General features: G+C 37.3%; 3 protein-coding genes across 3 annotated transcripts in view; 2 read left to right on the forward strand and 1 right to left on the reverse strand.

Annotated features, from left to right (window-relative positions):
- On the forward strand, positions 963–2,174 carry LOC105163346 (proline-rich protein 3). The gene is made up of 2 exons (XM_020695067.1): positions 963–1,357; positions 1,636–2,174. The coding sequence occupies exons 1-2, from the start codon at positions 1,150–1,152 to the stop codon at positions 1,974–1,976; spliced, it is 549 nt and encodes a 182-aa protein (XP_020550726.1). The 5' UTR covers positions 963–1,149; the 3' UTR covers positions 1,977–2,174.
- LOC105163099 lies at positions 3,895–7,792 on the forward strand. The gene is made up of 3 exons (XM_011081323.2): positions 3,895–4,520; positions 4,636–4,708; positions 4,873–7,792. Exons 1-3 carry the CDS (start codon positions 4,234–4,236, stop codon positions 7,576–7,578), a joined length of 3,066 nt encoding a protein of 1,021 aa, XP_011079625.1. The 5' UTR covers positions 3,895–4,233; the 3' UTR covers positions 7,579–7,792.
- Positions 8,102–15,531, reverse strand: part of LOC105163100 (putative GTP diphosphokinase RSH1, chloroplastic) — a gene marked incomplete at its 5' end in the record, with an annotated part of 7,869 nt that continues 439 nt past the window's right edge. Inside the window, 23 exon segments of the mRNA XM_011081324.2 lie at positions 8,102–8,507; positions 8,588–8,656; positions 8,742–8,803; positions 9,030–9,486; positions 9,620–9,706; positions 9,999–10,070; positions 10,170–10,256; positions 10,334–10,465; positions 10,583–10,741; positions 10,874–10,975; positions 11,071–11,127; positions 11,214–11,276; positions 11,365–11,425; positions 11,679–11,776; positions 11,967–12,074; positions 12,845–12,916; positions 12,988–13,065; positions 13,150–13,251; positions 13,437–13,568; positions 13,687–13,779; positions 13,931–13,996; positions 14,552–14,728; positions 15,117–15,295. Coding sequence (XP_011079626.1) covers positions 8,403–8,507; positions 8,588–8,656; positions 8,742–8,803; positions 9,030–9,486; positions 9,620–9,706; positions 9,999–10,070; positions 10,170–10,256; positions 10,334–10,465; positions 10,583–10,741; positions 10,874–10,975; positions 11,071–11,127; positions 11,214–11,276; positions 11,365–11,425; positions 11,679–11,776; positions 11,967–12,074; positions 12,845–12,916; positions 12,988–13,065; positions 13,150–13,251; positions 13,437–13,568; positions 13,687–13,779; positions 13,931–13,996; positions 14,552–14,728; positions 15,117–15,295 — 2,618 coding nt within the window. The 3' untranslated portion in view covers positions 8,102–8,402.

Genomic DNA, 15,531 nt, shown 5'->3' on the forward strand with positions numbered 1-15,531 from the left:
GGATGTATATCAAATATATTTTTAGAACATTTAAATTAAAATAAAATGGGAAAATAACGAATGTATTTCTCAAAAAATTGGATATGGTTTAGATATATTATTAGTGCGGCATTGATTGTAGACAAAGTCTGGCTTTGACTCAACCTACAATTGACGCGGTCATTAGCAAAGTCTATTCCCAGAAAATTCAGTTCCACTCTACGTATTCTATTCATATAATCTGTTATTCAGCTGTCCAAACACACTTTATGCAGTAATTTCTTGCTTCAACTAATACTATCGAAAAAGGAATTGTTAAAAACTGCCTCTATTGCTAAAAGGCGGGTAACTTACATTTTTGTCCCAAAACGATTTTGGTTCCTGAAATATTTTTGGTTCACAATCTTTATAAATAGTTACGATTTTGATTAAAATTTATTTTAACTTAAAAAGTATAGAGACAAAAGTGTAATTTATCCTTGAAAAGGCCCAGATTTATATTAAAATTGGTTGTAAACGATGAGTTTGAGTGATTTATAAGTCCCAAGGCATCCTCTTCCTAGCGAGACGCCTTTTTAGAACAAAACTGTGAGATCCATACAAAGTCAGAGCGGACAATAACTCGAGCAACAGGGTGTTGATCGAGTCGCAAGCAGCATCAAATCCTATCTTTATAATTTCAATTAATCAATAACATTTTAATATCATGAATCATGCTATTTCGAGATAATAGGTTTTTTTTAAACTCACAAGGACATTTTGTAAGATGACAGTACTGGATCCATAATGCAGATTTGGTGAAAATTGACTTTAACTTACTAACACATTGATGAGACTGTAATAATTAAATTGAGCAATGTTTCAATAAACTTTGGGCAAAAATGAATATTTTGCGACAATTATATTTTCGACCTTCTAATGTTTCAAAATGTACGCAAAGTTCGTTAAGCACGTAATTAATGAGTGCAGCCCCATTTTGTGTAGAGTTGAATGAAAACGTGCTAGCAAGTAAGTAGTGCTACTTGAGGGAAGCCAAATGCTTAGCCTAGGCCGTCACATGAAAAGTGGCGTATATATATACCCATGTAAATTGTAATGATGATCTGAGTTGATTTCGGTGGTGTGGAAGTGAATCGAATAACAAACAGAGACAGAGGATCCAGAATTGAAATGCCTGTCCGAAAGTTTTCACATCTCTTGTGTCTGTTTTTGTTGTCTATGATTGTTGTAGCTTCGGCGAGTGGTTACGGCTACGGCTCGAAACCGGATGTGGAGAGCTCCAAGTCCTCGGGTACAAGGAAAAAGTTTCTCCCGGGGGTGTTTAGCGTACAGGGGATGATTTACTGCAAATCCGGCTCTAAGGTCTTCCCACTCAAAGGTGATCACTATCCTTAATTATTAATCTGACGTGATTGATCATTATTTCGATTTCGATTATTAATATGCTTATTATTATTATACATAATCTCTTACACACTAAAGTTTGATTACAAATTTTTTAACAATAAAATTTTGTGTCTGAATTGTTGAGTTGTCCTGAGTGTCAACACGATGATTCTTATCTTTTCAACCGTCCGCAAATTTTTTAATTCCAACTGCAAAAATCAAACTTGTGAACCAACGGAATATTCACTAGTACGTGACAATTCAATGTAGGAGGCGTGGTACGGATAACATGCCTAGGCATCGACAAAGACGGCTACGAAACGGCTCCTTTCTCCATCTTGAGCCGCCCAACGGACGCCAACGGCTACTTCTTCTCCAAGCTATCATCTCAGCTGCTGGAAGACGACGGCGTCAAGATCTCCCAGTGCAAGGTCTTCCTACACAGCTGTCCCCTCAAAACCTGCCCAGTGGCGACCGACGTCAACAAGGGCTTGAGCGGTGCGCCGCTTTCTGCTTATCGACCCATCGGCTTCAACAACATGAGGCTGTACTCTGTCGGGCCATTTGTCTACAGTTCCGAGACCCAGAAAAGTTTCCCCTACGGTTACTGAGAGAGAGTCCAAGTGTGTGGGCCTACTCTTATTTTGTAGATTATACAAACGTCTAACCCAATTGTTTTAGGCCCAAACTACTTGGGCCTTGGCCCAATTAAAAAACTTGGGCTTGGTTTTTCTGGTAAACTTATTAGTATTTGGACTATGGGCTTCTGGTAGTGGAAATTTTGGGTGGTTGGTGTCATGTTTTTTCAACAGTTATAAATCGACCAAATACTATTATTGCAATATTCAATACATAATATATTAAAAATTTTAAATTAATCATAGTAAATAAAAAATAGTATTTTATTATTAAAAGAAAATTAATAATTTATATTTGAGGGGTTCGAACTCATTATATTTTGATTGGTGGCGTGTATTACTATCACAATACTAATAATATATATATAAATTCATATTCTAAAAAAAGTATTTAAATTGTTAGTACTGAATTGAAGATTTAGACTAATTCAACGTCTGCTGAGATTTTTATATGGTTGAATAAAGAACATTTGATGCTATTAACATTTGTAGCATTACGGAATCTGTACATTAATTACTTATATTTCTTTGACTGAATATATTTTTATGTATGTATATTGCATGGTTGAAAATGTTGTGGATTTTTTTATTTTTATTTTTTTTAGAATATTTTGAGATAATGTAGTCAAAGAATAAAAATAAATATTACGGTGATTAGGGTTATTACTGAAACCAATCGGACCCAATTCGATTAGTACAAAAATAATAAAATATATTTTAAAACATTAAATTATTTAAGCTTGATATATATTTAGTTCAATTGAATTAAATTAGATTAATAATCATATTAAATTTAATTAATATTTTTTTAAGTTCGATAACAATTTAAATAAATTTTAAATTTATTGAAGACTTTTATTACTGAGACCAAGCGAATTGGAAAGCTAAGAGCAGAGGCAGAGGTGCCGAAAAGGAGAGGGAGTCATTAAAAATTTAGGTTGGCCACCAAAGTTGAAAAACTGATCCATCTATGATTCATAACTACTCACATCTTTCTTACCTCATTTTCCATAATATTTTATTATTTTTAACGATATATAAAGCTTTAGAAAAAAATATAATATATTTATATAATAATTAATTGTGTATAAATTTAGAAACAAAAAGGACTTGTAAGAAAAAAAAAGATATATTTTGGGAATAGGAATATTATGAGATGAGCAAAGTTTGGTTAGGTAAATAGGTTGGTGGAGAGTGAGAGAGCGTTAATTACAAAGCCAAAGAGCAGAGGAGAGAAATAGATGGATGGAATACAGACTCAACTGGTTTCAGGTTTTGTCATTAATATCAGATCATGTTTTAGTTTAATGATGAAGATTAAAATTTTAAAATGATGGGTTTGAATTCTGAGGATTTATGTGTATAATTATGAGTTAAATAAAGATATAGGAACTACAATCTGAATATATATGGACAAACTTAGGGCAGGTGACTGAATTAATATACAACTACATCTACATCTACATCTACTCAATTAATAAAGTTAGTTCTTCCCTCACTACCATTTTTGGGTGCCATTAATTGAAAATTAAAATAATACCTATAGAAAAATAATATTTAAAGATGTCGAATCACACCCATCCCTTTCACGGGTTATAGTTATATTGCCACGTTCCTTGCATGAGCTTCCCACTTTTTCACTTTTTTTTTTTTTTTTTTCAAAATTCAAAATTATGTTATAAATTTTATATTTTACATATATCAAATAATTATATTTAATATGTATACATGATGGTCATAAATTAATTGAAAACAGCATATTTGTGATTATGAGGGCATTTGTTTATTTTATAATATTATGTTTCTCACTTATGCAGGTACAAAGTTGGAATATGAAAAAGATTTATGTTGGAATTATTGGGTTTTTATTAGAGATGGAGAGTTGTTTATTGTTAAGCTCGCGTCTCACGCGAACAATTCCAATTCATCTCTTTTGAACCTCACAATATTCCACCATCAAATAAGACAAAAGAAAAAAAGAAATGACCAAAAACAAACAATGTTGAATGAGACGTCCGCTTCAAACTGAAAGATCCAGTAATTACTACAACAAACTTCCTCCACACTCACACACCCTTCAGCATTCATCACGTTAAACACACACAACAAACACTATGCATCGACAAATAAAAATTTAAAAAGATAAAAATAGATTCAGCCCCTTTGATACTGGAGTGGTGAGTATTGAATTTTTATCTTGATCCGAGAGAAAAAGAAGAAGATAATTAGCATGGAGGTGCCCCAGAAAACATGGAATCACCATGAAAAGAAGAAAATGGTGATCAAAATAGGTGGCGGTGGCGGTGGTGGTGCTGTTGGGGCTGTTGTTCTCTTGGGCGGAGCGTTGGCCACTGCTGCTTTGGCCTCAGCCTTTATAGTCGGGAAGCAGGGGTGGAGCTCCAGCAAGGACCGCCGCCGCCACCAGAGTCCACCACCGGAGATGAGGAAGCAGAATGCACAAGATGAAGCAAATAAAGGGCAGCAGTTTGTGATTTCACATGTGTATGATCATCCAAGGTCTGTGATTTTGTGTGTTCAATTATTTTTGGAAAATGGTTCTTATTTCTTTGATCTTTTTATTGTTTGTAATTATGCTGATGGATATCGAATGAACTGGAAATTTGAATTGCAGCAATGGAACAACGAAAGAGGTTGAGTCAGACGACAATAGCGGCTTGTTGGTTTCTAAACAGAGCTCGTCACTGGTAATTTTTTGTTTCTGAATTCACGTCTTGATTATAAAAAGTGCTGCTGTTAATTGTTGTTATTGCGTAACAGATTCTGGACGTAGATGCTTATCAACTAATTCTTCACATTCCTGATGTTTTTGTGACATTAGATTTTCCAATTTACGTGTATATTGGCTTAGGATGAGAAGCCCAGGATTGAAATCAATGGCGGAAAACCAGGCGATGCTGCTGATGCAAGTCAGGAAACTCTCGGTTCCATCAGTCCCAAAAAACTGGAAAACAATGCTACTTCTGCTATAGTCGAGGAAGGATTTTCTACGTTGGATGAGAGATTGCCTTTTGAGTCCAAGAATATGATGCATGAAAGTGAACTCGGAATTCATATAACCAAAGAAGATTTTGCTTATGAAATCCCTGAAAAAAGCAAAAATTCCGAGCAAATTCATATTGAAGAAGTCGGGGCAGAAAGAGAAGCCAGAGATGATGTTAAAATTGAAAGGATAAACCGCAGAGAAGCTTGTGTTGTGACTCAGATGCAACCAAGAGGAGAAGAAAATCCTGAGGTATGCTATGACCAAGGGGAGATTGAGGTAACTATAGTGGATAATGCTGTTGAGGGAGTTCATATTGATGGAAAGGAGATTGAGGACGTAACCATGGTAGATAATGCCGTTGAGGGAGTTCATATTGATCCAAAGGAGATTGAGGTAGCAAAAGTAGAAAATGCTGTTGAGGGAGATCATATTGATGAAAAGAAGCGCCAAAATGTCTTAGAAAAAGAATTGGAAGAGCTGTGTGGTGATAGTAAAGAAATCAGTGAGGATGCACGTGAAGAAGCCATTCAGAAAACTGAGGAGAATGTGGGTACCAGCACCATTAGTTCTCTGTCAGAAACCATTGCTTCTGATGTCCATAGTGAAGATGGGGAAAAACCTCTCCTGTCCGTTGTTGAAAGTCCCATCCTGGAGCATGAACATGTGAATCGTGATGAGGGAGAAAGTGGCATGCCCAATAAGATTGTGGGAATAATTCAAGAGGATAACACTCTTGAAGGAAGTCGAGATTTGGTGAAAGAACAGGAAAAATGTGATCAACCTGATGAAGGAAGGATTCAAGAAACACGTGAGGAATTAGGATTGACAGGTGAAGCTAACCAGAGTAACCTGCAAATTGAAGTGGGCGAGCCAAAAATCCCACGTGAGAGGAAAGAAGAAAATGCCTGCACAGATCACCCAATTCCAACCACCACAGAAAAGAGGGCTTTTGGTGTGCCATTGCTGAAAGAAGAGCTGATTTCCCATGACGATGTTGAAGTTACAAAAGAGGATGCAAAGAATGAGGAAGTTGCTGAAAGCCTGGAGGTGAATGAGAGCACCGCCTCGATACAGTCTACTCTTAGTCAGCCAAAAGACAGTGGAGATGATGTTGAGAGTAACATCGAAAAGGAAGTCAAGGAAGAATTGATCTCCCCAGAACATACTGAGGCTGCAAAAGAGGATTTTGCAAATGAGCAAGTTGCCGAAAACGTGGATGTGACCGAAAACAAGACCTCCCTGCAACTTGGTGTTGATGAGCCTAAACAACATGAAGATGATCTCAACAGGAAGACTGGGGAGGAAGCTGAGGACTCATCTGCGACAATCAACACAGCAAAGAAGGTGAACGAGAACAACATCTCCATACAGTCTGCTTTTTTTCAGCCAAAAGACAGTGAAGATGATGTTCAGACAAACATCGAAAAGGAAGTTGAGGAAGAGCTGATGTTCCCTGAAAATACTGAAGCTACAACAGAGGATTTCACAAATGAGGGAGTTGCCAAAAACGTGGATGTGGATGAAAACAAGACCTTTGAGCAATTTGTTATTGGTCAGCCTAAACAACACAAAGATGATGCCCAGGAAAACACTGCAGAGGAAGTTGAGAACTCATCTGTGATAATGGACTCCAGCATTGCTGCAACAAAGGATGATTCCTTTACGGAAATGGATGAAGATGGTGAAAAGGAGATCTCTGAGAAATTTATTGTTGGTCAGCCTAAACAACACACAGATGATGTTGAGGGAAATACTATGGAGGAAATTGAGGACTCATCTATGATAATCAACACAAGCATTGCTGCAACAAAGGATGATTTGACTATGGAAATGAATGAAGATGAAAAGGATGAAGATAATGACAAGACCTCTGAGCAATTTGTTGTTGGTCAGCCTAAAAAACATGAAGATAATGTTGAGGGAAACACTGATGAGGAAGTTGAGGACACATCTGTGATAAGTGACACAGGCATTGCCACAGAAAAGGAAGATTCGTTTATAGGAATGAAAGAAGATGATGAAAAAGGTGAAGATAATGTCAAAGATTTCCAGGATGAGACATATTCATCAGATGAAGTGGAAGAGAGCTCAGTGGAAACCGGTGATTCTTCCACAGAATCCAACTCGGATGCAGTTTGGCCAGCAGAATCACGGCAGGAGGCCTCCAGGGAACCTCAAGAAGTGAAGTTGATTGACCAAGAAGTAGAAGGAAAGATTCAAGAAGATAAAGCAGGCAAAGAAGGTGAAAATGACTTCCAGAAAAGCAAGGGAAATCGGGAGAATTCCTATTATGAAGCCCACAGAGTGAAAGCGGGAGGGCGCAATTCCAAGAAGAGCAGTGAAAACTTCCCCACCGTGCTTGATAGTAGCCAATTTCCTGATGGAAAAGGCGAGTCGGAAAAGACTTTTATCAAGAAGTACGTAGCAAATGCAAGCAGGCGGATGATGCTAATTGCGGCTCTCTCTGTGCTAACATCACTCTCATGCTCCTGGTTCTTTGGCTTATCCTCCGTCAAGCTCTGTCTCATTGTCTTCTTGACCATGGTTCTGACCAAAATCCACGGCTACTGAATGGTCGGGAAGCTTACTTATATGTACTGAAATGGAAGAGATAGCAGCTATGAACCGCCAGCCTGAAACCGAACAAGAAAGGCACGAAAATAAAAGCGTTCAATTTAACAGATGCTATGCTAGTTTTATTTGATCCACTGGATGACAATTTTGCCCAAGGATTGAATAATGTATTTCCATACTTAACCTCTTAATCCCATATGATCTTTTCGTATGCGTTAACTCTTATAATCCCCCCCTCCCAACACGAGCAAAGTAGGAACATATTCTGTAGGCACAAATCTTTGCAAAAATACCTGCAGTTTCATGCCGCTCTTCTTAGTTACTGTTTTCAATGTACAATTAGATGTAACATAAGCCGCCTATTGCTCAACTAAATTTCTAGATTGCAGAACTGCAGAAAGCTCGCAATATCAAGAAACCAAAGGCGAACAGCCATGTTGATCTAACTTAAAAACTCTGACATACAAATTCACAAACTTTAAGAGTCACCGGACCATAAATGCTTTCCGAGGTCTTAGAATGAAGAATGAATGTATTTATAATATAGTCACCTATTAGTATGGATAGCTGTCTGTTCATCTTACAAATTTCTGTATGCTACTGTTGCTACTACTGTGCTACCACAGTACCACTCTTCTTTCTATATACAGTCCCTCGATTGCATGGACTTTCTAGCATTTACTTCTGATTTATTCGCTTATATTTTCCAAAAAAATTATGAGAACTTGAGGCTGAATTCCCTAAGAAACTCAATTATCTGGTAACAAAACTTTACCCCAACTGTTAGGAGCTGATCAAACTATACAGTCATAGACCACTAATTAACACTCTAGGAGCTGGTGGTTCTCCATTGCGCTCAGCCAGCTGCAACCCGTTGACCATCCCAAAACACCAAGAATTGTATCTACCTTCGAACATGCACCGGCCTGGGACAGGAAAACACATCGCAATGAATTTACTAATGAATCAGAAGAAAGAATCGTGCATCCAAGTTTGGGAACCATACCAAATTATCCAAGCTTGCTTCAACATGAAATAGCATGACACCCATTCCCTTTCTCCGATCAATTTCAGCCTGTCAGTGTTCACATGGAGACATAAAATATGTCAAGGGATATCAAGTTGGAAAACTTAAAAACAAGTCATCAGCCTAAACTCACAGCACAAGAACATATGGTGATTCCTGCAGCTGCCAGTGCTGATGTAACATCCGCCATCATGCCTGATAGTCATTGCACATTAAACTTTGAAAGAGAAAAAAGATTGGCTAATTCAGTGAATGGAGAAAAGAGTACTCAACACCATAACATTCATTTTAGAAGAAATTAAAAAAAAAAAAAATTCTACTGACACATTCCAGTTCTTAATAATATGCTCTCACACTGGCAAAATCTGGATAAGTTCATCGTCAATACGAAAAATTAAGTAGCATAACCATGAAACTATACCTCTCCGGTCAATGCAGACTATCGAAAACCACTGGATAGAGTTCCCTTCAACGTTGTGCCAAGAAACAATCTTGCTAGCTTGCCAGCCCTCTAGGCCGGGCAACACTTCCCTGTACAGAGGAATATTGGCAAGAAGCATTTTGGCAACACCATTTCCTTGAGATAGCACCTCACCTTTGGCCTTCAAGCTCATATGCTGCATATTCTTGTTATGTTTCCCATTAACCTTAGGAGTCGTATCGCCATCTTTATCAGATTGAAATATACCTTCCTCACTTGTCTTAGCAGATGCCATTTGCATTACATTTCTCAAAATTTTCTCCCATGTGTGTTTAGCCCCTTCAGGATAACTTACTACTTCTTCCAATTCACTATCTTCTTCCGATTCCGCAGCAAATTCCTTCAATGAATCTGCAGTTATTTCAGTTGCTGACAATGCGGCTTGCTCCTTCAGAAACTGAAGCCATATGAGCCAAGATTAATAACAGGGTTATATATTATTCTCTCTCTGTGTGTGTAAGAGAGAGAAAGAGAGGGAGAGAGAGGCATGTTTAGAACTTTAGACTTAAAAGTTTTTTACAACAACATACTTTCATTATCTTGTGTCGCGCACTACGTGTTTTTGCATGTTGCAACCACTGCTTGTGTCTCTGAAAAGCAGATTTACTAGAGAGCCCCTGATACAGAATAGGCATCAACTACATGCAGGATGCAGAACAATGCTCCATAATGGATGATAAAATAGTCTTAAAAAGTTGGGACTTCAAAAAGACAATGAAGCATCGCAGATGCAAGAAGAGGCGCAAATGCTACACTCCACAATTGAGTAAAAATATGAAACTTGGATCTAGAATAGCATTTTATTTATTTACTTTCAAACAGGCTGCACAGGATACATGATGTGATTGAATGAGGCAATTATAGAAAGTTATCTACACAGAGATAAGAAACTAAGAAAAATTAACTAACATTATAAGTAATAATCTCCACAACTTCAGCATTTGCAAGTACATGCATTGGAGAGACAAGATTGCCATTGACCTGCAACGATAAATATATGACACTGAAAGAAGAATTCTAGGAGAAATGGTAAGAATCAGACAAAGAGACAATACAGCACAGAAAAGCAGTAAATCAAACCTTAGCAGCCACCATTTTGTTTCCTATCTCAGTGTGTATCAAATATGCATAATCAACAACAGTCGCCCCCTTGGGAAGATTTTTAATCTGTAGCAGCATGGCAGAAAAGAATCAGTGTAACCATTTGAGTTCCGTTTCAAGATCAGTAATCAAAATCCTCTTACCTCTCCCCTTGGTGTAAATACAAAGACGCGACTGCCTAAAAGATCCCTGGTGACTGTATCAACAAATTCCCTAGAGCTCATATTACCAACAAACTCTTCTTGCCATTCTCTGATAGCATTGAGCCAGCCTATCTGAAGAGAAAAAGACTCCATTGTAGAATTGGTTGTGCAGTCACAGATGACTTAACTGAAAACATCTAAGCAAGGATTTTAACTAGTGCAATACTGTAGCAGTAAAATGTACTCTACCCTGAGAGCAACACTGGCATTGTTAAGACAGACTGCTTTCCCTTGTGAGCTTTGGCCATTTGGCATAACATGTCCAACCAAGCCATTGACAAAACCTTTCCCACTGTAGTGTGCAGCAATCCCTCTTTTGGCAATCAAATCCATCTCTTCCGTCCTTACCTGCCAACAACGAGGATAAAGAAAATATATGATCATACAAACTGTCATAAATAAGTTTGCTCTATTAATGCTGCCAGAAGCAGACCATATGGAAAGATAAACTACATCCGTATCATCAACATAATAACAAACCTGAACTTCCAGTCTAAACATGCTCTCATAGAGAAAGGGAATGACTGTGGTATGAAGACTTTGATATCCATTGGGCTTTGGGGTGGCAATATAATCCTTCATCTGTTATTCAAAGAAAAATATAATGGCATCTTCATGTAACAGAGAATACATATTAAAAAGGTCTCAATTTAAAAATAAGAGAAAAAAAGACATACGGCTCGAGGGATGGGGGTCCAAATTCCATGTACCAGTCCAAGCACATGGTAGCATATCTGTCATTGAAATTTTTGTCAGAGAAATAAGCATTCAGTTTAAAGTAGAAGACCATATCAAACAATTAAAACAGATAACAGTTGACCTGTCGTGCACTACACAACGGCCCAACTCCAACGCATGGCTTTGGTTTTATGATAATTTGAAGCTGGAGATCAAGATATTTACATGCATGAGAAATAGTTCCACATATTTAGGACACGAACAGGGCTAGTGAAACTTCCATAATGACAAACCTGTGCGATCTGGTTAACTTCATTTATTGAGCTTTGGGATTTAAGAACAGCTTTGTAGACGCTGCATCAAATACAAAGAGACTAAGAGTTATTGCAGACATCTGCTTTGCAACATTAAAAAATGTAATAAGCATCAATAACCAATAATTGAACTTCTATCACCAGATGATGCATTAAACATGGGAAATATTCAATACCACGGAGTTACTAATAAGGTCAAAAGAGAATAAATGGAAATATAAACTTACCAAGTGGAGTGCCCAATATGGTCAAAGTATCTTATCTCATGAGAACAAGAGAGGTCTAGGAATTACCTGTAAGGTTCCTTGCACACAGGCCGAACTTCAATTTTCGCAGTCATAAGGTCCAAGAACTGATCTTCCTCAATCCTCGTCATCAAAATTTTGTTTGCCTAACAGAGTGAGAAAGACAAGAGTAGTTACTACTTGATTGAGATTTCAAATATCGCACAAATGGAGAATCTGAACACTCCACAAGTGTGCATCCAGGAATTTGCTTGCCACGCTAAGTGGTGGTGCATGCTGAATGGTATAGTTACAACTAGTACATGTCCTCTATGTTACAGACTTAGAAAGAACAACCTCTTTCAGGTCCTTTTCATGTTCTCTATAAAGTTCTGCAACTCTTCTCTTGACCTTAGCATGATCTTGAGGGTTGGTATACATAAATGCCAGATTTTCCAGTTCTGACTGCAAACAGGAAATGTAAGTGAGTCGAAAATGACATGAATATAAAGCAGAGAATGTACAACGCAAATTACAGAAACACGCTTCATTATATGGTATAATGTAGTGACACATACAATGTACTTGAGGAGTTTCAGATTCTGGAAACTTGTATGTTCGGAGGACAGAAGCACACGGGAAGTTACAGATTAGAGCAGAGAACAATCCGCAGAAACCAATTACGACATGCCTAGGGCATGGAAAAAATAATTGTATGTTTTAATAGTCAACTTCCTGATTGATTTTCAGATTTTATTAAGCATTAACAAATAGTTTACAAAGTTTGCACATTGAGATAATACAAAAAGTTTTCGCCAGCTAGGATTCCCTGGAGGGGCCTCATGCACCTATAGAGTCAATCAAAAGGATACTGATTAGTCTCTGGTTACTAGAAAGTGGCAAGTGTACACAATAAATTCAAGCAGAAACCAATACAGTTGCTGCTCTAGGGTAGGAAACAAAATATTGCTTGGCAGAAGGGGTCAATCCTCATAATCCATTGCAATACATGAGATATCTTACTGAATATATGGGTCCACAAAGGACAAAACCTAAAACGGCAAAAATAATAGTGAGGAGATGAATCCTAAGTAGACAAAATTGATTCACGGAATTTGTTAACTTCTGAAGGATGCAAAGTCATGAGGAACTCAAATAAAAAGACAAAACATACAAAAGGCACCCATCCTGAATGTTTTAGGTTTGTATAACCAACAGAGGAGCACATAGCTTACCTTTATTTGGTAAATGCCAAGCAGTTTAGCCAGAGGTGCAAAAACCTGCAGCGTCTCTGTAGCTATGCTGGACTGCACACAACATATAATATGAACAACATAATCAAGAGAGAGGTTAGCCAAAACAAAGTTAAAATACACACCTGCTTATGTGGAGGCATGTGTGAAAGAGTTCGCATGTTATGTAATCTGTCAGCTAATTTGACAATTATAACACGGACCTGATACACCAGAACTTTGTTGTCAGAGGGCTGTCATGCCAAGATAAATACTAAAATACGTGTACATAAATAAATGTAAATCACCTCTTCTGTCATGGCCAGAAACATCTGACGGAGGTCATCTGCCTTCACGTCTTGAACAGAATGGTTCTCATCCTTCGTTTTGAGTTTCCCAAGTTTGGATACCTGGAAGAAACATAAGTAAATCATGTTAGGGTATTAAATGCTCAACTGTAACTGCTGTCTTACAAAAAATTCAGTAAGATACATCTGATATTACCTTATTATCTCTACTATAAAGCAACTTAATTAACATCAAATACTCACCGCAACAAAAAGAACAAAAGAAAGTAATTTGCGCGAGATACTACCTTTGTCTCCCCTTCCACAATGCGGCGAACTGTTGTGCCAAAATTTTCCTCTATTCTTTCAAAGGTAACAACATTTGTATCTTCCACCGTATCATGCAATAAACCAGCAGCTATTGACTCCCAATCCAATTCCTGAAATAAATGAAGCCAGGTTAAAATATATTTCAGTCAAGCATGCATCAAACTGTGAAGTAAAGCTAAGGTACAGTTTACTTAACCGGAGAAAACTGTAAAAATCTGCATAACTTACAAGTTCTCCAAGAATTTTAGCAACTGCAACAGGATGAATAATAAAGGGCTCCCCACTGCGCCTCTTTTGACCATCATGCGCGTCAAAAGCCAACTATCAAACAAAAAGAAGAAGGAAAAGGAGATAGACAAGTTTTGATGTTTATCAGTTGCTGACTATGTTGCAGTCAAGTATTAAAAAGTTACATCAAACATCATGGAGCTCTAGGAAGTACTAAATAAGATTGATGGTATCATAAACTTACATTCAGTGCCTTATACACTAACTCCAATTCCTTGGGAGAGAGATATGATATGCTAGGTTTAAGATCCTGCGCAAACAAACAATGAACAGCCTAATATCATTAGTACAATTCTAATGTTCATTCAGAAATCTGTTAAACCAATTACAATGCTCACTCAGAAATATCTTATTTTAGTTGAAACTAAGTTTTCATAGCCAAAACATCTCCAATTGAGGACCCAACTATTGGTAAGACAATCACACTTCTCTAAGACTAGGAAAATGTAAACTAGTTCCAACTATTTGTTGATGACTGTCTGATATCTTGAGACACGAATGATATATCCTTTCTTGTCATCTTATTGAATACAATATTTCGGACTCATTCCTAGTCAATGTTAAAGGTTTACACCTCTTCCAGCCATCAAGTCATTTTCCGATAATTTACAAATATTAAATGCATCTCCATTTACCTTCTAGAAATATTACTCTTAGCATTTAATGACCATGATCGTTTCTCATTCTAACTTTATGCAATAAGATTCCCAGCTGTTTTATCAGTCTATATCATCTCAGACACCTTTATCTTGTTTCATATACTTCCCAAGATAATAGATTGAGAAAATTGTAAAATTCCGCGTACCTCCCACAAGCTGTTAAGAGAAACCTCATCAGATTCTGATGAAGAAGAAGAAGACGAAGAGCAGCACAACTTCCATTTGCTGGCAAAATGTGTTATGCTTGAGCTTGTAAGCTTATGCTGAGCAATCAAATTTGAGGCTTCATGTAAAAACCACCCCCAGTGACGGGCTTCACATCTCTGGCATAAATTAAGAACGATGGGAGATAAGAATACAAATTCTGGTTTTTACGTTACTTTTTGCTATTCGGGAAGTGATAGCTGGTTCGACTCTTTCATGATTAAATGCTACCCATGAGCATCATATGGTCAAACTTGTTTGTTCTTCCCACAAATTCCTAGCATAATGTTGACATCTAGAAACATACTTGTTCCAACACCATCGTATTAACAAATGAGAAAGGAAATTAAAAAGTTAATGTAAAGGGTTAAGTGCCACATTAAAGGAAGGCTCAAAGCCTCGTCCAATAAACACCGAATATAGACAGGTGAGAAACCCATCTCCAGTGCCTTGAGAGAACATATACAATGACAACCGAGAAACATAATGTCTCGAAACATTACTCACATATCGGATGGAATTTCTTCTCACAATTCTTCCACATGCCTGATAAGGATAAGTAGTGGTTGCGAGAAATCCAGTCAGCGCTCTCGGAGCTCTGGAAGCACACGAGAGCATACTGCAATCATACTTGCCATTCACATCCCCTTTCCAAAAGTTGCATACATTCACGCATTCTATCGCCACTGCCAAAAGGTTTCACACAATAAAATAGCAGCAAAAATACTCAATCAAACAAGTTACTAGAACATAACAATTTTATAACGATTAACACTCTCCAAGCACAGCAACTAAACACAAAAAATTAAAGTGAATAATAACATTCTCAGAGTGCCAAAAATTCGCAGAAGAACATCAATCAAACAAGCTACAAGCGCAAGAATAACTTAACCAGGATTTTAAAAAAATAAAGTCGCTCAAG

This window comes from Sesamum indicum, linkage group LG6 (genome assembly GCF_000512975.1).
Source record: "Sesamum indicum cultivar Zhongzhi No. 13 linkage group LG6, S_indicum_v1.0, whole genome shotgun sequence".
Classification (NCBI taxonomy): Eukaryota; Viridiplantae; Streptophyta; class Magnoliopsida; order Lamiales; family Pedaliaceae; genus Sesamum; species Sesamum indicum.

Coding starts and splice junctions, on each gene's coding strand:
- LOC105163346 (XM_020695067.1), top strand. CDS start 1,150: ATGCCTGTCCGAAAGTTTTCACATCTCTTGTGTCTGTTTTTGTTGTCT. Junction 1,358..1,635: donor TAAGGTCTTCCCACTCAAAG/GTGATCACTATC, acceptor AATTCAATGTAG/GAGGCGTGGTACGGATAACA.
- LOC105163099 (XM_011081323.2), top strand. CDS start 4,234: ATGGAGGTGCCCCAGAAAACATGGAATCACCATGAAAAGAAGAAAATG. Junction 4,521..4,635: donor CATGTGTATGATCATCCAAG/GTCTGTGATTTT, acceptor TTTGAATTGCAG/CAATGGAACAACGAAAGAGG. Junction 4,709..4,872: donor CTAAACAGAGCTCGTCACTG/GTAATTTTTTGT, acceptor ATATTGGCTTAG/GATGAGAAGCCCAGGATTGA.